General features: G+C 41.2%; 1 protein-coding gene across 1 annotated transcript in view; it reads left to right on the top strand.

Moving 5' to 3' along the window:
- The window catches only part of LOC129503832 (cryptic protein-like), a 36,339-nt gene that overhangs the window by 10,035 nt on the left and 1,007 nt on the right, over window positions 1-25,297 (top strand). Inside the window, exons 2-6 of the mRNA XM_055316256.1 lie at window positions 17,194-17,347; window positions 17,674-17,726; window positions 17,812-17,961; window positions 18,707-18,821; window positions 18,997-19,106. Coding sequence (XP_055172231.1) covers window positions 17,194-17,347; window positions 17,674-17,726; window positions 17,812-17,961; window positions 18,707-18,821; window positions 18,997-19,106 — 582 coding nt within the window. The remainder of the gene's footprint in view (window positions 1-17,193; window positions 17,348-17,673; window positions 17,727-17,811; window positions 17,962-18,706; window positions 18,822-18,996; window positions 19,107-25,297) is intronic.

The raw sequence follows: 25,297 nt of genomic DNA, 5'->3' as shown, positions 1-25,297 counted from the left end.
TGTTGAAAGTATTCAGGTAGCAAAATAGCTCCACATAGTGTAAGCTGGAGCCACTGACACTAAGCCCTGGCAAGGGGGAGAGGGTGCAATGATAGCAGGGCAAGGACTCATGAGAATCAGGGCAACAACCCCCACCACCACCCCAGGAGACCAGCAGGAACAACCAGCTAGCATCAAGTTCACTGATTTTAGAGAATTTAAAATTCCAGCTCTTGGGGAAAACAGTATGTAGTATTCATTTTTTTTTTTTACTATTATTATTATTTAGTCTTTCAGGGTTTTTTCCCAGCTATTTTCTTATTTTTCATTCTTTTTTAATTTTAATTTTTATATTTCCATTATATATATTTAAAATTTTTGGTTTCCTTTCATTGTATTATATAATATAATATAATATAAAATATATATATTATGTGTATATATATAATACATATATGTGTGTGTTTTTCTTCCTTTCTTACTTTGGGATCTAGTTTCCTTTAACAAACAGATCAAACTACACACAGGGCAGTAGGGTCAGAGGTGCAGGCAGAGGGGAGAAAACCACTTTTCAGTGTGAGCCACAATAGGATTAAACCTCTGTGAGTGTTCCAAGCAGCTACTTTTCTGGGACTGGCTGAGCCCAGCACAGAGACTCCAGTGTATCACTGGTAACTTGAGTCTTTTTGCTCTGAGCCACAATAGGCTTGAATTCTGTGCATGTGCCAAGCAGTCACTTTTCTCAGCTGGCTAGGTCATTGCAAAGACTAGAGCATATCACTGATATGATTGATAGACACCACTTTTTGCTGTCTGTCACAAGATTCAAGCCTCTGTGATGACTTTTCTGGGACAAAGCAGATTAGGGGACTAAATCAACTGCAGATGGCTGATAGCCTGGCTCCAGCTTTTCAGTGAGCATTACAATAAACTCTGGCTTCTGTGCATGCACTGCAGAAAGGCTTTTTGGGGATGAGATGGTGCTGGGCACAACTTGAGCCTCCCCATCTGGGGACAAGAGGGTATGCACATTAGACTGTTCAAAATTAGAGTTTCCAGGGGTACCTAGGTCACTCAGTCAGTAAAGCATCTGCCTTCCACTTGCATCATGATCTTATAAGGTCATAGAATCCAGCCCCACATCAGGCTCCCTGCTCAATGGTGAATCTGCTTCTCTTCCTCCCTCTGCCCCTTCTGCCCCTCTCGTAAACAAATGAATAATTTTTTTTTGTTTAGAATTTTTTCTTTTATTTTTTTTATTGGAGTTCAATTTGCCAATATATAGCATAACACCCAGTGCTCATTCTGCCAAGTGCCCCCGTCAGGCCCATCACCCAGTCACCCCCACCCCATGCCCCTGCCCACTTCTCCTACCACTACCCCTTGTTCATTTCCCAGAGTTAGGAGTCTCTCATGTTTTGTCACCCTCAATGATATTTTCACTCATTATCTCTCCTTTCCCTTATTTCCCTTTCCCTAATTTTTACATTCCCCGAATGAATGAGACCATATAATGTTTGGCCTTTTCCGATTGACTTATTTCTCTCAGCATAATACCCTCCATTGCCATCCACGTCGAAGCAAAAGGTGGGTATTTGTCGTTTCTAATGGCTGAGGAATATTCCATTGTATACATATACCACATCTTCTTTACCCATTCATCTTTCTTTTTTTATTTTTTAAATTTTTAAAATAAATTTATTTTTTATTGGTGTTCAATTTGCCAACATATAGAATAACACCCAGTGCTCATCCCATCAAGTGCCCCCCTCAGTGCCCGACACCCAGTCACCCACACCCCTGCCCACGTCCCCTTCCACCAACCCTAGTTTGTTTCCCAGAGTTAGGAGTCTCTCATGTTCTGTCTCCCTTTCTGGTATTTCCCACTCATTTTTTCTCCTTTCCCCTTTATCCCCTTTCACTATTTTTTATATTCCCCAAATGAATGAGATCATATAATGTTTGCCCTTCTCCGATTGGCTTATTTCACTCAGCATAATACCCTCCAGTTCCATCCACATCGAAGCAAATGATGGGTATTTGTCGTTTCTAAAGGCTGAGGAATATTCCATTGTATACATAAACCACATCTTCTTTATCCATCCATCTTTCGATGGACACCGAGGCTCCTAAAGTTGAGGGTCCACTTCTGGGTTCTCTATTCTGTACCATTGATCTATGTGTCTGTTTTTGTGCCAGTACCACACTGTCTTGATGACCACAGCTTTGTAGTACAACCTGAAATTTGGCACTGTGATGCCTCCAGCTATTGTTTCCTTTTTTAATATTCCCCTGGCTATTCGGCATCTTTTCTGATTCCAAAAAACCTAAAGATTATTTGTTCCAACTCTCTGAAGAAAGTTCATGGTATTTTGATAGGGATTGCATTAAATGTGTAAATTGCCCTGGGTAGCATTGACATTTTCACAATATTAATTCTTCCAGTCCATGAGCATGGAATATATTTCCATCTCTTTGTGTCTTCCTCAATTTCTTTCAGAAGTCTTCTGTAGTTTTTAGGGTATAGGTCCTTTACCTCTTTGGTTAGGTTTATTCCTAGGTATTTTATGCTTTTGGGTGCAATTGTAAATGGGATTGACTCCTTAATTTCTCTTTCTTCAGTCTCATTGTTTTTTTTTTTTTTTTTCAGTCTCATTGTTAATGTATAGAAATGCCACTGACTTCTGGGCATTGATTTTGTAGCCTGACACACTGCCCAATTGCTTTATGAGTTCTAGCAATCTTGGTGTGGAGTCTTTTGGGTTTTCTATGTACAGTGTCATGTCATCTGCAAAGAGGGAGAGATTGACTTCTCCTTTGCCAATTTGAATACCTTTTATTTCTCTTTGTTGCCTGATTGCTGAGGCTAGGACTTCAGGACTAGTAGGACTAGTACTATGTTGAATAGCAGTGGTGAGAGTGGACATCCCTGTCTTGTTCCTGATTGTAGGGGAAAGGCTCCCAGTGTTTCCCCACTGAGAATGATATTTACTGTGGGCTTTTCATAGATGGCTTTTAGATGCTGAAGAATGTTTCCTCTGTCTCTACACTCTGAAGAGTTTTGATCAGGAATGGATGCTGTATTTTGTCAAATGCTTTCTCTGCATCTATTGAGAGGATCATATGGTTCTTGTTTTTTCTCTTGCTGATATGATCAGTCACATTGATTGCTTTATGAGTGTTGAACCAGCCTTGCATCCCGGGGATAAATCCCACTTGGTCATGGTGAATAATCTTCTTAATGTATTGTTGGATCCTATTGGCTAGTATCTTGGTGAGAATTTTTGCATCCATGTTCATCAGGAATATTGGTCTATAATTCTCCTTTTTGGTGGGGTCTTTGTCTGGTTTTGGAATCAAGGTGATGCTGGCCTCATAGAATGAGTTTGGAAGTACTCCATCTTTTTCTATCTTTCAGAACCACTTTAGTAGAATAGGTATGGTTTCTTCTTTAAACGTTTGATAGAATTCCCCTGGGAAGCCATTTGGCCCTGGACTTTTGTGTCTTGGAAGTTTTTGATGACTGCTTCAATTTTCTCCCTGGTTTTTGACCTGTTCAGGTTTTCTATTTCATCCTGTTGCAGTTTTGGTAATTTGTGGTTTTCCAGAAATGCGTCCATTTCTTCTAGATTGCCTAATTTATTGGCGTAAAGCTGCTCATAAGCTTTTAAGATCGTTTTTATTTCCTTGGCATTGGTGGTGATCTCTCCTTTCTCATTCATGATTTTATGAATTTGAGTCTTCTCCCTCTTCTTTTTAATAAGGCTGGCTAATGGTTTATCTACCTTATTAATTCTTTCAAAGAATCAACTCCTGGTTTTGTTGATCTGTTCCACAGTTCTTCTGCTCTCGATTTCATGGAGTTTTGCTCGAATCTTTTAATTTTCTTCTTCTTCGTGGTGTAGGATCTGTTTGCTGTTTTTTCTCCAGCTCCTTTAGGTGCAAGGTTAGCTTTTGTATTTGAGTTCTTTCCAGGTTTTGAATGGATGCTTGTATTGCGAAGTATTTCCCCCTCAGGACTACTTTTGCTATATCCCAAAGATTTTGAAGGGTTGTATCTTCATTCTCATTAGTTTCCATGAAACTTTTTAATTCTTCCCTAATTTGCTTGATGACCCTTTCATCTTTTAGCAGGATGGTCCTTAACCTCCACGTGTTTGAAGTCCTCCAAACTTCTTCTTGTGATTTAGTTTTAGTTTCAAAGCATTATGGTCTGAAAATATGCAGGGGGCGATCCCAATCTTTTGGTATGGGCTAAGACCTGATTTGTGACCCAGTATGTGGTCTATTCTGGAGAAAGTTCCACGTGCACTTGAGAAGAATGTGTATTCAGTTGTGTTTGGATGTAAAGTTCTGTAGATATCTGTGAAATCCATCAGGTCCAGTGTATCATTTAAAGCTCTTGTTTCTTTGTAGATCTTGTGCTTAGAAGATCTGTCGATTGTAGAAAGCGGTACATTCAAGTCCCCAAGTATAAGTGTATTATTATCTAAGTATGTCTTAACTTTGGTTATTAATTGATTGATATACTTGGCAGCTCCCACACTCGGGACATAAATATTCATGATTGTTAGGTCCTCTTGTTGGATAGATCCTTTAAGTATGATATAGTGTCCCTCTTCATCTCTTACTACAGTCTTTGGGATAAACTTTCTGATATAAGGATGTCTATCCCTGCTTTCTTTTGAGGACCATTTGAACGGTAAATGGTTCTCTAACCTCTTATTTTCAGGCTGTAAGTGTCCTTACGTCTGAAATGAGTCTCTTGTAGACAGTAAATAGATGGGTCCTGCTTTTTTATCCAGTCTGAAACTCTGCACCTTTTGATGGGGTCATTAAGCCCATTCAAGTTCAGAGTTACTATTGAAAGATATGAATTTAGTGTCATCATACCTATTTAGTCCCTGTTTTTGTAGATTGTTTTCTTGGACTTCCTCTTTCTTTTACAGAGTCTCCCTTAATATTTCTTGCAGAGCTGGCTTGGTGGTCATATATTCTTTCAGTTTCTGCCTATCTTGGAAGCTCTTCCTCTCTCCTTCTATTCTGAATGAGAACTTTGCTGGATAAAGTATTCTTGGCTGCACGTTCTTCTCATTTAGGACCCTGAAAATATCCTTCCAGCCCTTCGGCCTGCCTGGTCTCATGAGAGGTCTGCTGTTAATCTAATATTTCTCCCCATATAAGTTAGGGATCTCTTGTCTCTTGCTGCTTTAAGGATTTTCTCTTCATCTTTAGAATATGCAAGTTTCACTATTAAATGTTGGGGCGTTGAATGTTTTTTATTGAATTTAGGGGGGGACTTCTCTATCTCCTGGATCTGAATGCCTGTTTCCATCTCCAAATTAGGGAAGTTTTCAACTATGATTTATTCAAATATTCTTTCTGGCCCTCTGTCCATCTTGGCATCCTCTGGAATGCCAATTGTACGTAGATTTTTCCTTCTGAGGCTGCCATTTATTTCCCTTAACCTTTCCTCTTGGTCTTTTCATTGTTTTTCTCTTTTTTTCCTCAGCTTCCTTCCTTGTCTCCAACTTGTCTTCTATGTCACTCACTCTTTCTTCTACCTCATTAACCCTCGTCATTAGGACCTCCAGTTGTATTAAATCTCATTTAATTGATTTTTAATTTCAGCCAGAGTAGATCTAAATTCTGCAGTCATGAAGTCTCTTGAGTCCTTTATGCTTTTTTCCAGAGCCACCAGTAGCTTTATAACTGTGCTTCCAAATCTTAGCTTTCTTTTGATGTCCATTAGCATGATACATGATTCTCCATCACCACACATTCAATCTGGAGGTGATTTGGGTATAAAATGAGTCTCTTATAGATGAAAAATGGATGGGTCTTGCTTTTTTATCGAATATGATATCCTGTGCATTTTGATTTAGCCCATTTACATTCACAGTGAGTATTGAAATTTATGAATTCAGTGCCATTATATTACCTGTAAAGTCACTGTTTCTGTATATTTTCTTTTCCTTTATGATTTATGTTACTTTTGGGCTCTCTCTTTGCTTAAAGGATCCCTTTAATTTTTCTTGTAGGGCTGGTTTAGTGATCACAAATTCTTTTAGTGTCTGTTTGTCCTGGAAGCTTTTTATCTCTTTTCATTTTTACAGTGTTGCTATATCATACTTAAAGGATCTATCCAACAAGAGGACTTAACAATCCTCAATATATATGCCCCGAATGTGGGAGCTGCCAAATACTTAAACGAATTATTAACCAAAGTGAAGAAATACTTAGATAATAATACATTTATACTTGGTGACTTCAATCTAGCTCTTTCTACCCTCGATAGGTCTTCTAAGCACAACATCTCCAAAGAAACGAGAGCTTTAAATGATACACTGGACCAGATAGATTTCACAGATATCTACAGAACTTTACATTCAAACTCAACTGAATACACATTCTTCTCAAGTGCACATGGAACTTTCTCCAGAATAGACCACATACTGGGTCACAAATCGGGTCTGAACCGATACCAAAAGATTGGGATCATCCCCTGCATATTCTCAGACCATAACGCCTTGAAATTAGAACTCAATCACAAGAAGAAGTTTGGAAGGACTTCAAACACGTGGAGGTTAAGGCCCATCCTGCTAAAAGATAAAAGGGTCAACCAGGAAATTAAGGAAGAATTAAAAAGATTCATGGAAATTAATGAGAATGAAGATACAACTGTTCAAAATCTTTGGGATGCAGCAAAAGCAGTCCTGAGGGGGAAATACATCGCAATACAAGCATCCATTCAAAACCTGGAAAGAACTCAAATACAAAAGCTAACCTTACACATAAAGAAGCTAGAGAAGAAGCAGCAAATCGACCCGACGCCCAGCAGAAGAAGAGAGTTAATTAAAATTTGAGCAGAACTCAACGAAATTGAGACCAGAAGAACTGTGGAACAGATCAATAGAACCAGGAGTTGGTTCTTTGAAAGAATTAATAAGATAGATAAACCATTAGCCAACCTTATTAAAAAGAAGAGAGAGAAGACTCAAATTAATAAAATCATGAATGAGAAAGGAGAGATCACTACCATTTTTACAGTGTTGCTGGATAAAGTATTCTTTGCTGCATAGTTTTCCCTCCTGAGGCATTTGAAATCTTCTTGAACTTTACTCAAAATTTTCTGTTTTGGAACCCCTGTTTTTAATTCTACTAAAATGCATTCCTTTTTAAAAAGATTTATTTATTTAATTTTAAATAGCTAGCACTCATGTGAGAGCAAATGGGAGGCAGATCAGAGTGAGAGAATTCCCAAGTAGATTCCCCACCACGTGAGGAGCCTATCTCAGGGCTTCAATCTCACAACACATGAGATCATTACCAGAGCTGAAACAAGTCAGATGTTTAACCAACTGAGCCACCCAGGTGCCTGTAAAATGTATTATTTTTAAGGTTTTAGTTTTATCTAATCTCCACACCCAACACTGGGCTTAATACAATCAAACCAAGATCAAGAGTCACATGCTTTACTGACTGAGCCAGCCAGACACCCCTAAAATGCATTCTTGGTAGGTCTGGAACCTAGGAAGCCCACTTTCATTAACATCTCATTTGGGGTTACATCTTGGTACCACTTTTAGGGCCTCCAGTCTGGCCTGATTATTTGGGTCCAGCAGGTGGAGGTTCCTCACATGCTTCATTCAAAGCCATACAACATTTTTCTACTGTCAGAAGGACATTTAGTAAGGTTTGGATATCCGCCCAAGTGGGATGGTTAGTAGCAACTATCAAGGAAATAAGCCTTCCATGCTGAGTGGTTCATGAGACTTTTTTTCCCGTTAAATAGATCTCATGTGAGAGTCGAGAATGGACTCAAACCATTCCCATAGATTAGCCATTAGCAGTTAATCCTCCAATAACATATTGGCGCAAAGGATATTGCAATATTGGCAAGCAAGGTTGCAAACCCACACCAAAAGGGGGACACTGATGAGTATGCAAAAGGGAGATCATTCCTGAGCTTTCTTCTGAGGGTCCCTGGTTAGAGTCCCTTGTTCCCTATACAGGATGGATTTGTTCCATCTTGGGTGGGGAGAGCAGGTGGAGGAGCTAGCAGTGGAGTATTAGCTTCTGCACTATTTTCTACTTCCCTGGATGGGGGCGGTTATCATATCAATAATTATTTTTGCATTATCCCCTTTGTCAGAATCAGGGAGGATAGGTCGAATCTTTATGGACTGTTATACTATAAGCTTACATGATTTCTGGGCAGGTTCATTTTATACAGAATCTTGAACATAAGGTATTTCATCTCATTTTCTGTCCTTACAAAAGAGTTCTAATCGCAAAATAGGATTATAATTTCATGTTCCATTTGTCAGTCACTTTTCTGTCATTCAATGCATATTGCAGCTGACCCACATTACAAAAATATATCATCTTTTTCTTTTTCATAGACTCATAACTAAAAGTAGACCAATTTTGGAGTAAGCAGCCCAACAGGCTACAATCTGGAATCAAATCAGCATTTCTCATGGCACAAACAAGACAAATGCATAGTAACACACAAAGACAATTAGGGCCCTGTGAGAGGAAAGAAATCAAATAAGGATAGTTATACAACTTTATCTATTTCGTAAAATGTGAGAGTCCCTCTTACAAATAGTCTATCAGGAAAATTCCCTGAGAGGACTAAAAGCAAAATGAGAGGAAAACACAGTTGCTGGTATGCACACTAGAAGCTTACTCTTCAGCTGCAGAATTCCTCCCAGTGGCCAGAGGTTTCTCTGCCTAGTGGTGGCTTGACTTTGAAGGTGGCAAACCCTGGGCAGGGAGACAGCTGAGAGAACTCCCTTGGATTCAATCTGCACTCCAAACAGCCACAGGGAACCCCCCAAGTCACACCATTGCTCAGGGCCTTTCTGCCATAGAATAAATCCTCCTGGCTGGCTGGCATGATTGTTACCAAAACCTAAAATCAGATTCACGTATGTGCAATGAGTCAGTCTCTGAATCACTGGGTTTGAAGCAGAGAAAGCTTTATTATCAGAAGGGCAGCCCAATGAGAAGGCAGTGGGTTGGTTCTGAAATCTGCCTTGATTTCATTAGGTCTGACGTTAGGGGAGTTAGCTGTTTTGTTTGGGGGCTTTGATCATAGTAGCTGCCCCCTTGTGTCCTCCACAGGTCTCTGCTTTTGGCCCCAACCATTTCTAAATGGTCTAGACTCTGCAGAGTCAGACAGGCTAGCTTTAGTGTACTTTGCTTCCTACCAACCTCCAGCCCTCAGGTTTTCAGAACCTCTAGTCCCTTTGAAATAGGATTTTCCCCAGCTCAGCAGGATGTGTTTCTTTAGCTAGGGGCTACCAGCACTATTCTACTGATGCAGTGATGGGAAGATTATCTCAGTGAGAGCCCTTGCGACCTGGTGCCAGGTAATACTCAAAGCACCTGTAGGAGTGAAGTCCCCTAGGTGTCTCTCATTAGAAATTTCCTGGATGCTTTCAGGTTAGAAAGACTGACAATTTCCTATGAGATCTGGCTTCAGAGGAACAGGCAATTTCTTTTTACAGCGGGTTGCAATTTGGCATCCCTGTGAGATTCATAGAAGTCCTCATTAGAGGCCCTGTCTCCACAAAGCACTGGGAACAGATTTTAGGGTGCCTGGATACTGAGTGATAGCATCTCAAGCATGCTTAGTTGGTTCCTGCCCACTTACCCCCAGGCATCAGGCCTAGTTGGCCTGTTACATAAGACCGGCAATTGCTTGCCACACCATCTTCCTGGGGCAGTGTTTCTCTATATTAATCCAGTGATTAAGAGGTTTGAATGCTGTTTACAGTCATACCCTATAGGATGTCTTATCCTTATTGGACTGTTTGTTTAGCAATCAACCACAAGCTGTCTCCCATCCCAGGAAACATGTTCAGACCAAGAATGGCTATTCAGATCCCATGAGATCTGCACCAGTTATTAACTATACTGTTTTGGATGTATGGACCTTTGCCCTATGTGTACCCTGCTGGACCCTGTATATGGCCCAAATTAACATACATGGCATTTACTGGGGGTTGAGCCTGGAGAGCTTGACATTTCCTTTGGATTAGTCAATGCCTGTGCACTTTGTTACCTAAGTACTTTGGGCCTTTAGATGTTTCAGAATTCTCCATAAAGCAGGTATTCTTCCTGGATCTAGGGGTTCTGTGCACTGTGCTGCAGTGGGAGAATGGAAACTTTTTTTTATTTAGACCACTTGTAGCCTTGTGCTAGTGGGATAATCAGGGCTTCTGGGGGGAGTCAGGTCTCACATGTCTCTTATGAGTGGTCAATATGGCCATACTTGAGATGGCAAAGCTAAGCAGTTCCATGAGATCTGACTTCAGGGAACAAGGAACTGTGTTTTGGAACAAAGCACACATTGCCACCACTGAGTCCCCCAGAAGTCCCTAATAGGGACTAGTCTCAGACCTGGGGACCCATCCCAAGGTGTCTGAACAAAGAATCAGTAAGGCTTAGGCATTGGCAGTCTGCTCCTGGGAATCTGCCACAAGCATTTTGCACAAATAGCCTATTAGAATAAGCCTGCCCTCATCTACCAGGACATCTTCCTGGTACAGCCTTTCCCTACACTGTGCCATTGATGAAAGAGTTTGAATGATGATTATTCACGTTAAACCCCCAATAGACCTTGCTGTCTTTACCCTGCCTATAATCATGATTTCTAGGTGTTTCTAATCCCACTGGGCTCTAGTGACCCTGGAAATTCATCTGAAATCTCAAGAGATCTGGCATCAAGGGAATTAGCTATCCTGTTTTAGAGTAGGATGACCTCTAGCAGCCTCATGTGTCCCCACAAGCTCAGGCTTGTGGGCTGGAATATCCCTACATATTTCTGATGGGGAACTATATCAGGGAGCCTGGCTGCAGGTGAGAAGGGCCAGTGCATGCTCACTTTGTTCCCCGTGTACTTCCTGTCATCAGATTTCCAGGACTTCTAGTCCCAGAGAAATAGGCTCTATTTCATCTCAACTGGATATCTTCCTATAGCTGGTGTTACCAGCACTGCACTCCTGATGCAGAAAGTGGAAAGATGTTTGAATGAGATCCCTGGGACTCAAGGGATACTCAAGGTGTCAGAGGATACTTAAGTCACATGAGAGTGAGGTCCCCCAGGTGTCTCTCATCAGTGAACTTCCATTTGTCCTGTTAGAAAAGGCCTGGGCTTTCTCACCATGCCATCTTCCCAGGGCAGTGTTTCTCTGCATTGAGGAAGAGACTTGAATGGTGGTTACCCTCATAACCCATAGGGTCCTCCTGTCCTTATTGGACTAAGGACTTACTTGTTTGGTTTTCATGATTCCAAGCTGTGTCCATCCCACATAGCCCTGGTCATGCCAGGCTATCAAGATCCCAGAAGATCTGGTTGTGTGATCCCTGGGCAGAGGGAGACCCTTCATCAGACCTGCTTTGGAGCATGATGGACACTTTGGGCCCTTTTGTATCCCACCAGTCCCCACCCATTGCCCAAATTATGCCTGCATGGCTCTGACCTAGGGGCCAAGACCATGGAGGCTGGCTTCCATTTCTGATGGGCCTATGCATGGGCAAGTCCTGCCCTGTGCAACTTCTGCCCTTAGACTTCCCAGATTCTAGACCTAAGGCCTTTCTGACAATCATGATTTCAAATTGTCTCCCATCTCTTGTAGCCCTGGTTAGGTGTGGAGTATTAATCAAGATCCCAAGAGATCTGGCATCAGAGGAATTAGCTACTCTGTTTTAGAGCCCTTTTAGATGGGCCCTTTTAGCCCCGTGTGTACCCAGCAGTCCCCACATGTGGCCCAAATTATGCTTCCATATCCTGATTCATGGACCAAACCCAGGAGCCTGGCTGCCCCTTCAGATTGTCCAACATATGCACATTGCTATGCATGCACTTCCTACCCTCAGGCACTGTGGACTTCTAAGCTGCTGTTTACAGAGGCTGCCCCAGCTCAGCAGGCATCTTTCTGGAGTGAGGGGTTACTTACTTGCACTGCACTTGTGGTGCAGTGAGGGAAAGTTCATCTATTGCTGTGGAGAGTGGTTTGGCAATTCCTCTAAAAGTTAAAAATAGAATTACCTACCACATATCCCAACAATTTCATTCATAGGTATATTCTTAGAAGAATTAAAAATAAGGACCAAAGTGAGATATTTATATACCAGTGTTCATTACTATAGTATTCACAGTAGCCAAAATCAACCCAAGTGTCCATCAACAGGAGAATGGTTAAGTAAAATGTGGCATATATGCAAACAATGGAATATCACTCAGTAATGAAAAGAAGTGAAGTTCTGATACATGCTACAACATGGATGAACCTGAATATGTTAAGTAATCATCCAGAAATAAAGGGTCAAATATTGTGTGATTTACTCACATGAAATATTTAGAATTTGCAAAATAATAGAGACAAGGTAGATTAGAGGTTATCTGGGGCTGGGTAGGCAATCAGTGGGGAGTTATTGCTTAATGAGTACAGAGTTTCTTCTGGGGTAATGAAAATGCTTTGAAGTAGCAGTGATGCAAAGACAGTATTTTTGCTAAAATTAATACCACTGAATCATACACTTAGGTATGGTAAAATGGCATTTTTTGCTATAGACTGAATTGTGCCCCCTCCATTCATATGTTGAAACTGTAACACCCCATGTGATGGTATTTGGGAGATAGCTTTTGGGAGGTTTAGATCAGAGAATGAGGGCTGGGCCCTCAAGATGGGATTAGTGTCCTAATCAAGGAAGAGACCTTGCTTCCAGACCAAAGAGCTTGCTTTCTGCCCCACTTTTCTGCCATGGGAGGACACGGTGAGATGGCAGCTGCTTGCAAGCCAGGAAGAGAAACATAACCAGGAACCAATTCTGCCAGCATCTTGATATCGGACCTCTCAGCCTCCAGAACTCTGAGAAATAAATGTCTGTTGTTTAAGCCACTCATTCTGTTGTATTTTGTTATAGCAGCCTGAGCTAAGACATTTCATGTTATACACATTTTACCACAACAAAATCAATTGTATTCCTAAATACAAGCATCAAAGAGAGGAATTAAATAACAAAAAATAATACCACTTACAATGATATTAAAATATGTAAACCACTTAAGATTAATCTTTAAAAATGGCAGTTATCCCATGCTCAGCAATCTTCATATACTGCACATGCACCCTGCAGCCTTCTTGCCATAATACCTGTATATTTTCCAAAGATTGAACTGCCACAAGCTGTAAAACTCAGTTGCCTCATACTTTACATGGGGATAATAAAAGACTTGAATGAAAAAGCTAATAGTCATTATTTCTGAACAATGACAATATGTGTGATTTTAATTTTCTTTCATGTTTTCTTGTAGTTCTTAAATTGACTGACTGAAAGAAATCTATTTGAAGCCACTCCCCCACCCCGACCCCAGCCACACTTAGACAAAACTCACAAGTGTCTGAACTTGGCCCTAACATTTTTTTTTTCTAGGTCACGGTGCCCTACATTCTCAGAAAGTAGACCCAAACTACAAAACATATTCTTCTCTAGCCTGACCATAACCCACATCCAGGACAGGGTCCCTTGAAAAACCTGCCACTTCCTGCTCTATCTGGCCAAGAATCAACCCTCTCCCTTCACCCCCATGGGTGCAGCTGCAACCCTCTCACATCCTTAAAAATCTCCTAAAAGGCCCAGCCAGACAAAACTCCAGGCTGACATTTCTCCTGATGCCTGGCTCCTCCCCCGCCTTGGAGAGTGAATAAACTCTGTCCTGCTTGTAGCTTTACTCTTTGTGCAATTTTTTGTGCCCATGTCACCCACTTTAACACTAACATCAGAATAATTTTTTAGAGAGAAATGATATTGGTTGTTTAATATATTTAGAATTTATTCTTTTCTCTTAATTCCCACTTGATCTCTATTCTAGGTCTTCATACTTCCTGCATGAGCGTCCAATAGGTTCCACATTGTCTGGCCTTTCTATGTTGTAGTTCCTCCTGCACCCACAGCTCCTCCTCCTGCCCTTCCACCCCTCCTAAAGACTCTGGTGTTCTCTGTTGTCATTCCCATGAGACCTCCCTCACTCTAGCAGTCTGTGAGCTCAACACTGCCCCCCACAAAGCCCATGTCCTGTAGCTGTCGGGTAACTGTCCTGTGTAGGTACTTACTGCTTTCTAAACCCCTCTGTTACCTGCACAACTAGGGTAGTGATTCTTCACCTAGTTTTTTTCCACTGTGCCCAATCAGAAGCCCTCAGGCCCTGTCTGGGGCAGCAGCATTCTGTCATGGCTGCAAGCAGTAGCTTAGCTTTCACAACCTGGTACAAGTACTCAACTCTTGAAACCTCACTTTTCTCACCAATAAAATGGAGAAATTAATGTCTATGTCATAAGAATAGATGACAACAAAATAAAACAATCTGTGTAACTCAGTGGGAATAGTATGCTTGGCCTACATTAAACAATAATTTAAAAAAAAAATTAAAAAAAACAAAAAAAATAAATAAACAATAATTTTAAAGCAACTTGAATCAAACAAGAGTTTAGATCAGATGAGCCCAGGTTCCAGCCTCCACACAGCTGTTTGTTAGTCACGTACCCCCAAGCCAGTTTCTTAACTTCATAGATCTCAGTTTCCTCACTGAAAATGGGTGTAAGTATGATAATCCATTTATTCGTTTATTCATATGAACAACACCAGATTGTGTGGTACCTACATTAGGCACTGTGTTGAAGGGTAGGAATGCAAAGACAAGAAAGGAGCACTTCTGTCATCGGGGGCACATAGCCACCTAGAAAACAGACAGCAGAATCATAGTCCTGGCTACATATTGAAGTCCCCTGAGAAGATTAAAAAATCCTGATGCTGGGCTCTGCCCAGGAATTCTGAGAGGAGGTCTTGAGGTCTGGCTTTAGCATAGATTCAGAGCTTCCCCGTCGACCCCAATAAGTAGTACACATCTACAACTGCTGCTTTAGTCACTCTCAGAGAATTTCTTCACACCTAATTTGCTGCAGGACATTTCTCTCAGAGATTGTTTGATGTACTGAGGACACAGAGGTGGGGTGGTCTCCAATCCTGGGATAGGGTGTCCCAATTCCCACACACTTTATGTCAGCTCAAAGTGAGTCAGAAGTTCCACTGGAGGTCTGCTGGCTGGGTAGGCTCCAATCTCATCAATTTACAACTGATAACAAGAAGGAGTCTTCCCCAGAGCTAATGATGTGCTGCCCCTCACTAGGCTTTCAGCTGTTCCCAGGCAGCCTCTTCCAGCTGGGCCTTATTAATCAAGCATCCCGGCTCCTCTGCCGTGAAATGCAAAACTCATTTTAATAATACCTGTAAGTAAATAAGAGTAAATGACAGGAAGCTGAGAAATAGCTATCAGCAGCTTTCTACCCGTAGGCCATCAGCCCTTTCCCCCTGGAGCTGACTTTAGGTCCTAAGCAAACAGCCAGATATGGGGCGTTTCGTTCCTATTTCTAGACAGTAAGTCCCGTCTTGCCGGCAAGACATTTCCTTTCCTTTTCCTACAGTTTCCTTATAAAGTGCTTATTTTCAAAATCTTATTTGACATAGAAAATATGATTTCTGAGAGTTGCTTTCAAAAACTCCAGAAAAAAAAATGGGGGTGGGATACAGAATAAATAAGACTGGCAAAGGTTGATGTTTAATCGATGAACCCCAGTTTACTGAATCATTATCCTGGCTTTGGTGTATGTTCAAAAAATGCCCAGAATACAAAATTTAATGAAAGAAGCTATGGGGGAAAATTAGATTTTAGATACTACTCTTATAATTTTAATGTTTCAGAAAGGTTTGGATTTGTTATCATATAAACTCATGTTTTAAATCTTCTTATTCAAAGAAATATAATCCCTTAGATTATACATAGTTTTATTTTAGTGTACAAGTTATTTTGCCCAAAGTTTCCATTGATTTAAAGTCATAAATTATTCTTACTTTTACATATAACTAAATTATGTAGTTACTAAGTAATAACAATTAAGTTTAAAAGTATATTTGTCATGACTCCAGTTACACGTTTCCATGAAGGTGTGAGGTGTCTTCTTCCACATAGTTCCCCCAGCCAGGTCTGCTGGTTCTGACGTGGTCCTGGCAGCTCACACAACTAGTCCTTGGGAAGCTCACTAATTTCCTGTTGCTTTATATAATAGCCTTTTTAATAAACCTCACATTTAAAGGTCCAAAAATTAATCAGTATCAAAGACTATTTCATCCTTGGAGGAAGCATGTTATTTTTAGAAAGCCATTTTTATACTAAAATCACAACAATTTGCCCCAGAGCTTATTTTTATTTATTTATTTATTTATTTTTGCCTCAGAGTTTAAAGTATCCTCTTCAAAGATTATAAAAGGGTCCCAGTCCTTATTTTGGCAATCACTCCCTTCTTGGATTTAGAGCTTAACATCAGACCACCAATGGGGCAGTCACCTCAGACTGCATTCAGTGGCCTTCACAAACTAAGCACATTGTAGACTTCTCATAAAATCTGTACACTACATATTGAAGTTGTAACTGCTCCAAGGGACTTAGACTAAGCCTCTGTTGCCTCTCCTTTTACATAGGGGATAATAAAACACTTTCCCAGAGGCATGCTGTAGTAAATGGGTAATGTAGATGGTATATTCACCACCGTGCTGGACACAGAGAAAAGGCTCAGTCTGTGGAGGTATCAATACATCCTCAGAAAGCAGGTGTTGAAATGTCTCCCTTTATATTCATGATTCCCAGTCAAGACTTTCGGGACCCATGCCTGCTGGTTATGTTCCACACGATGGCTCCCTCCCTTCTCTATCTGGGCCCTTACCATCAAGCACAAAGGTATGCAATATAAAATATAAAATATAAAATTTCCATTTTCCTGTGAACATTTTTTTCATGCTGGGATTTTAATTTTGGGTTTTTGTTTTTTTCAGTGAGGAAAAGACTTGTTGCCTTAGCCACCAATGTTTGACATCAGGGTTGACCATTCCTGCTGCTTTCAGCACTGTTAACACTACTGAGGAGAGAATCAGGCCTAGTCTCCAGCCCCCACCCCGCCCCCGCCAGGTCTCATTGAGAGGACAGCCTGGAGGCTCAGCATGGGCCTGCCTGTCACAGCAGGTCACTGCCTAATGGGCTTCCACAGCAGAACCCAGAGATCTCACTGCTATTTCTCACAGCCTAGGGAACGGGTAGGAAATATCTGTATCTTCTTTCCTTATCCATCTTATGTCTTAATACAGTTATTCCAGGACCTGGAGTAAAGATACTTTTAAACACAAAACCCAGTAAGACTGGACTTCCTTGGAAACTGGTCTCAGCTAATGTATTGATTAGAGAAGGAGCTTCTCACACCAGACTTGCCAGTGTGAAAATGACCTGGAGCTACCCTGTCAGGTAAGGACACAGATCATCCAGATCTGAGAGTCAAGAGGGGGCATTTAAAAGCTTCCAGAATAAACTGCAATGCATGCACAATTGTTCCATCCCATTAAGGGACACAAAGACTTCGTTGGTCTCAAAATCTTTCTAAGTCATGACAACATTGACATGTTAACATTAACATATCTACAAGTTACAAAATGATGACATAATATTATACATTAAATACTGCATATACTTACATTTATATGATTATATGATTGCTTTACCTTTTAAACACGTAATTTTCTACCTATGCTTTTAATATTTTAAAATTCAATAATTTTCTTTAAATATTCTAGGCTTCTGTTTTTTGTCAGTTTGGCATTATGGAACATACACTTGGGAAACAACAGTAAGAAGCATTTTATTTATACTGTCTTTTTATCACATATTTATTTCTTAATCATTAAGTCTCATATTTTCAATGTTTTTAAAAGGTAACAGAGAAGAAATCAACAATGCTACAACCCAGAAGCTCCAGCAGAAAACACTCAACTGGACCCTGAATAATTTGGGGGAGGTGAACGGGAACGGAGATGGCTGGAGGCCCCAGGATACACGTCCCTACTTCCATGCTTTCCAAGATCGTAAGCCGTGATGTCGCCCAAAATACCTTTGTGGTCATCTCCATCAGTGGCTTCTCAGTCTAGATCTGAGAAAAACCTGGAGTAAATTAAGGATAAAATGAGAAATCCAACACAGCACATTTTATCATCTTCAGATGCTGCACTATAAAGTGGAAAATATTCCCTAGCGAGGTGTTCTTTTGCTCTGAAACAGGTTTTACTATTTCATTGGTAAAATGTTGCATTTGCTCATGTCTAGCGAACTGTGATTTAGATATATTCAAAACAACTCCTCCTCTCAAGATGATAGCAGACTTTTGCTAGGCTTATTGCAGACTCTCAGGCTCCAGACCCCAGGCCCTGGCGCGGGGAGGAGTCCCTCTGGCGGGAAGGAGGGGTGGGGGGTTTTCTTACAGCCATCGAACCCGTGGGTGGTCCCCGCCCTGGAGGCCTGTTTTTAATCATTGTCAGGGGAACTCGCAGCTTGACTTTAACATGTGAAGGGAAGGGAAAGAGAAAATCGTGCTTACAGTCGGGGCAGGGTTTCTCGCCGGGGACCTCGAACTGGTTCCTGACCCTCTGGTACCCCTGGCAGTTTGTTTTTGATCCTTAAATCAAGAAGTAGGGTTTACCTGAGCAAACACACTTGGCAGGGGGTTAAATTTTATTGCCTCTCCGAGGCAATCTCGTGAGGCCCTCCCGGGGATACACTAACGCTGAGGGCCGGACCGTCGGCGGACACTGATGCCCAGGTGCCCCCCGGTAGGTGCCTCCTCGCCGCCGCGCTGCTGCAGGAACGGCGGCACCTGCGTGCTGGGCAGCTTCTGCGTATGCCCCGACCCCTTCACCGGCCGCTACTGCGAGCACGACCAGAGGCACAGGTGGGCGCTTGCACCCGCGGACTGCGCGGTGGGCGGAGGCCTGGGAGCCCGCGCGGGGGCGGGCGGGGGGGGGCCGGCCCGGAGCGCGCGGGGGACAGGACGGGCGGGGCGTGGAGCGGAATGGGCGTGGGGAGCGCGCGCGAGGGCAGCGCTGACCCCGCGTCTGTCTCATCAGCGACTGCGGCGCACTAATGCACGGAGCCTGGACGGTCCGCGGCTGCCGCCTCTGCAGGTGTGTCTTCGCAGCCCTGCACTGCCTCCCTGGCCAGACACCTGGCAGCTGCGGTAAGAAGACCCGCGTCCTGTGCACACAGTCCACGCACGCGGGCCATTGCTCCTTTGTATCTACCAATTCGTAGAGGTCTAGCTGTGCCAGGCGACACAGAAATGAGCAGACTTAGAAAAGTCACATTCGTTGTGAATCACATGGCACATTATCATTATTATTTAAAAATATTCCTAAGTTTACTCTGCCCCAATTGCTTGGTTTAAATCTGATTTCCGAACACTGCCCTTTCAGTAAGCAGCATTTGGGGGAGCACACACGCTGGTAAGCAGAGCCAAGCCTGTCAGCTTGCCCGATGAAATCTCCAGTTGATGTCCCTACACCACACCAACACCATCTCCTTAACTGTGCAATAAGGAGGACACTGGGGCAGGACAGGAACAGGCACGGATGGCCAGGCGCCATCAGAGCCAAACAGACATTGCTCCAGAGAAGGAAGGTACCTTGTAACCACAGCCCAGGTGGGCCACGCATATTAAAAGCCAGGAGGGTGTGAGGAATCTACCGGGTAAACACTCCTTTGTGAGAATTCTGAGCAGTGAGCAAACTCAATGCAAATGTTTCACTTGTAAAGCTCAGTAAGGAATTGCCTGGGTCAGAAAACAGATAAAACACTCTGCTGTTGACCTTGGTCAGGCCTAGGGGCACAGGGAAACAAGGCACAGCATTTCAATCCCACTTCCTGCCTCCTCTCACCTCTTCGGCATGCTCCAACCAGACTCCAGTGAGGAGCACACTTAATGAACGCTCAGCTTCCAATCCTCCTCCTGCTCCCTCTTCTGCAGCCTTGGGTAGGATTAGCTATCAAGGGATCCTTAATGAAGGTAAAGCCCATTAACCTCACTTCCGGCCCCTCCCTCTCATCTAGCTGGGCGTGGTGTGGGCAATGCCAGTAGGGAGAGTGTAGTTATAGTACAGTATTGCAAAATGTTGCATCTTTTCCTTCGTCTTTCTGCCTACCACATTTCCCAAATCTTTCCCTCTCCTTCCACTTGCTGGGCTTATGCCCCTGACTCACTAGCTGCTCCTTTTGTGGCCCAGAGAAAGGAGGATGCAAACTAGGGAACAGGTATTGGGATTCCAAGTGGGACTTGTGTGGTCCTACAGGTGAAGTCATTTCCTGCATGCCATTGGTGCTCCCAGCTGTAATGTGGGGAAAGGGCCATCTGTGATCATGTCCAGTCTCCTATGCAAGTCCAGCTTGGGTTCAGAAGCAGCAGGGCAGAGACTAGATTCCAGACTACCTGCTTACTATTTTTATATCCTTGGAAACATTCAAGTCTGGGAATGCTATCTTCCAAGGACAGTAACAATGGCTCCTAAATGTAGCTTCTGCTCATCACAGTTGAACAAAATAGTCATTTCAGAGTAATTTTTCAGGTGCCGAAAGGACAGTAACACTTTTGTACTGTTTGATCCATTGATCCTTCCTCAGGGCATGACTGCAGTGGCCGTGCTGACAGTGGTTATGATGACATGAGAGATGATGAAGATAATGATGATGGCTCTCAGTATATTTCAGGCACTTTATACACTTTATTCCATTTAATTCTCTTAAGCCCATAAAGTAGGTATTATTATACTTTTTATATTTGAGGAAACAGGCTTACAGGAGTTAATTCCTAATAGCTAATAAACAGGGTCTGATATTTTTTCTTTTTTTTTTTTTAAGATTTTATTTATTTATTCAAGAGAGACACAGAGAGAGGCAGAAACATAGGCAGAGGGAGAAGCAGGCTCCCCATGGGGAATGCAATGTAGGACTCGATCCCAGGACTGTGGGATCATGACCCGAGCCAAAGGCAGATGCTCAACCGCTGAGCCACCCAGGTGTCCCTGATATTTTTTTCTTAAGAGATAATCACAAAAGGCTAATTGTTAATTTAGAAATAATATATTTTGTAACATTAGTTATTTAAAAATACTGTAAATAAACATACCATAGCATATTTATATAATTAATATTCTATGAATATTAACAATATTAATCTATGAATAAAACTGCTACCGTATTGAGATATAATTTGCAGATAACATTATATCAGTTTCAGGTGTATAACATAGTGATTTGTTACTTGTGTATATTGTGAAATGATCACCACACTGTCTAGTTAACATCCATCACCTCACATAGTTGTTTTTTTCTTGTGATGAGAACTTTAAGATCTACTCTCTTAACAACTTTCAAATATAATTTTATTAACTATAGTGACTACTATACATTACATCCCCATAAGTAATTTTACAACTGGAAATCTGTACATTTTGATATTTGATCCTCACCCACTTTGCCCACCTACCAGCCTACTAAGATTGGCAATCACCAAATTTCTTGTACCTATGAGTTGTTGTTTTTTTTTTTTTTAAGATTCCACATATAAGTAAGAGCATATGGTATTTGTCTTTCTCTGTTTGATTTATTTAACATAACACCCTCAAGTTCCATCCACGTTGTCACAAATAGCAAGATTTCCTTTTTTTATATGGCTGAAAAATATACCATTGTGTGTGTTTGTGTTATCTACATGTCATATGTTTTCTTTTATCTACATTTATATCATATTTATATCATTATATTTATACATATTTACATCATATATTTTCTTTGTCCATCCATCAGCATACACTTAGATTGCTTCCATATTTTGGCTATTGTAAATATGCAATGAACACAAAAGTACCTATATTTTTTAGTTAATATGGTTGTTTCCTTTTGAAAAATCCCCAGAGGTGGAATTGCTGGATCATATGGAGCTCTATTTTTAATTTTTTAAAGAACCTCCATACCGGTTTCCATAATGGCTGTACCAATTTACATTCCCACCCAACAGTGCAGAGGGTTCATGATGTGAATCTTAACTACTGTGCCATTTCTCTACTCTTCCTATAAGAATAATTATCAATATAAACTAAAGAAGATAATTTTGACAGTGTTATTTAGAATATTGAAAATATGGCCATATTATTTTTTATAAGATTTTACTTATTTATTCATGAGAGACACAGAGACAGAGAGAGACAGAGACAGAGAGAGACACAGGCAGAGGGAGAAGCAGGCTCCATGCAGGGAACCCGATGCAGGACTTGATCTTGGGACTCCAGGATCATGCCCTGAGCATGAAGGCAGACACTCAACTGCTGAGCCACCCAGGCGTCCTAAATATGGCCATATTCTAAATCTAACAGCAAAGTAATAGGTAATTGAATGTTTTAAATCCTTTAATAGGATGTTATGAGGATTTTGAAGAACATATGGAAAATTATGTTTATAATATAATTATAATGATGTGAAAGGATACATCTGGACGGGAGAATCACAAATAGATAACAACACATTACAAAATCATGACCCTCTTGGCACCTCCAGGGACCTGAGGGCCAAAAGATCTCCAAGGGCTCTTCTTGCTCTGATGTTCTTTGGGTCCAAGAATGACAGGCTTTCATAATCCCAAATATAATGTCTTTTCAAGGACCTGTTTTTCCATTCTTACTCAGAAGAACACTGCAAGTTTCTCAGTTTTCTTTTGTAAAATGAGGATAACCTATGCTCTATCCTCACATAGATGTTGAAGGATAAAATAATCTTGTTAGTGTGAGCTATTTTGCCATTTTTCTGCTCCGTGACCTAAAATAATGTTTTGTGAATAATAATTCCGAATATTGAATGGATGATCTTTGACCAATTATTTTATTTTATTTTATTTTATTATTTTATTTTATTTTATTTTATTTTATTTTATTTTATTTTATTTTATTTATTTTATTTTCTGTTTTTTTTCTTTGACCAATTAATTCCAAATACAGCTCCAAAGAAGAAATTGCTCCATATAAGCAATTATCTATTATTATATTGCAATTAAAAGAAATCATTTTTAGTATTCTAAAACCAGTATGCTTGAGGCAGGCAACTGTCATTATCTCTACCATTTTCTTCATTTACATTTCTTAATTTTGCATTTAAAGAGACAGTGTAGCATAATGGAAAAATCATGAAAATCCCTCCAAAATACGTGTTCAAATCCCAAAATATACTTTTTATAATATTTATGATTTTTATGAAATGTTGAATAATTTGTGTTTCAGTCTCTGCAACTGCAAAATTAGAGCTGAATATTTACCCCACTGATTTGTTAAGATGAAAAGGCACTGTACCTGTTACATATTATGCACATAATAAATTCTTACTTTATTATTATCATCAACAGTATTCAAGTCAATATAATGAGATTTTAAAAATTATTTTTTGATCTATCATTTATATACTGATGTGTGTTTTTCAGGTTGTGAACAACATTCACTAATTTAGGGGCATTAAGGGTTAAAAAAAAAAAAACAAGCTTCCATCTAGCAGGGTCTTTGCTTAGTGTTGAGCTGGGCCAAAAACTCATTATATTAAGAGGGTAATTCTTCCCACACATAGCCCCAAAGAATTATTTCATTAGCCTCAAGAACAAGTTTGGTGCCCTAAAATTTTAGGTTTAAGTTCTGACACAGTGAAGTAGCAAACTCAAGTACCTTCAGGGGTAAACAGATAATGTGAATGTCAGGTTGGGGTCAGATCAAGCCTCACCTCATGCTTCGAACTCAGTTTTTAAAAAGTACATTTCTGGCACCAACCAACCCAAACAAGCAAACAAACATTTTAGGGCCAGAACCATCCTGAAGGCCAATGGGAGAGATGGCCCTCCAGGGTCCTGGCCCCGGGTCAGCTCCAAGTGTGCTGTGTTGGAAAGAGAGACCCTTTGTTTTGCCTTCTGGGGACATTCTCCCATTGCCATTTCAATGCGTAAGATTCTCTGGGTGTCATGGCAGGAGAGGAAGCCATCTGGCTCCCAGAGGTATCTGCAAATTGGAAAGTTTTAGGAGTGCTGGATCTGGACCTCAATTCAAATATGACATTAGCCTCATTCAGGGTGGTCTCCAGACTTTTTTTTTTTTTAATTTCCCACTCCACTCCAGTAAAAACACTTGAGTATATTCCCCATTCAGTGGTAGTGAGACAGTTGCCATGCTGAGCATGTACAAACTTGAATTTACTTATATCTTCTTTTTCACATATGCACAGGATTAATACACATGATAGAAATCTTTGCTATGTCTAACCAAGTCTATAAAAGGCCTTTTGATAAGTATATAATAAAAATCCTAGATTATAGTCAGTCATCCACAGATAGCAGAGTTTCCCTCTTGGTATGATGTGAAATAATGGCTATAGAACAGTTGATTCAGTAGATTCTAATAAGTACAGTAAATATTAGTAAAGCTTAGTTTTAAATTTTCCTATAAATATATAGTTCTAGTATTTTCTCTCTAAGCTCAGTGGATGACCTGGGGCCTCTTGAGAGGGACATCACATGGTGCTCACAGCCCCAATTTGGTGAACCCTGCTTGCAGGACTGACTTGGTCTAGCCAAATTCACAAAGCTGACTAAAACAAAGGCCTTTGAATTTCTATACAAGAAATAACTGCCAACAGGGTCTTAATCCTTTCCTGTAGGCAGCCTATTTCCTTCCACTAGGGGAGAGTCAACACAGAAGCTCAGTATGGGCTGATGCCTTTCTCACTTGAATAGCTTCTTATGCTGTGAGCACCTGTTTTATTTAGCATCAGCTTTTCTGGAACATTCTCTGAGCCCAGAAGTTAAGTTTCCTGTTTTGTGAAGTTTTGGCACTCTGGAACAACCCTCTCCCAAGGTAAGGTGGTATGTAAAAGTGGTACCCAGGCCTAGAGTAGGCCAGACCTCAGTCTTATCCTGAATCTAGTCTCTTGGATGGTCCCACCATAGCCCACCTGTGAATAGGTATAGAATGGGTACCTGTTGCAGTTGCTTGTCATCATTACTTGTTAACTTCCACTGTTTCATGCTCACCACAGGTTCTCACATTCAGAGAGCATCTCCTGAAGGTATTGCAGAGGGCAGGACCAGGCAGGCCAGTCTGGGGTGGGGTCAGGGGGAGGAAGGTAGGAAGTATACCAGGTTGACCTCTGCCAGGCAGTCCTAGAGAGAAGTTCTCTGTAGTGCCTTTTCTCATCTGCATGCTTACCTGCCAAGCCAACCCCACACATAGGCCCAGATTTGCTTGTGAGAATGCTTTAGTGGAGTTGGCACCCTTGCCCGTGGGGCTTGGCAGCTTCACATAGTCATTATTCAGCAGGGACTTTAGCTGAGAGCCTGGGTTCTGCTACCCC

This window comes from Nyctereutes procyonoides, unplaced genomic scaffold (genome assembly GCF_905146905.1).
Source record: "Nyctereutes procyonoides isolate TBG_1078 unplaced genomic scaffold, NYPRO_anot_genome, whole genome shotgun sequence".
Lineage (NCBI taxonomy): Eukaryota > Metazoa > Chordata > Mammalia > Carnivora > Canidae > Nyctereutes > Nyctereutes procyonoides.
Note: the sequence above shows the minus strand (reverse complement) of the source record. Positions and strands in the feature narration are given on the sequence as shown.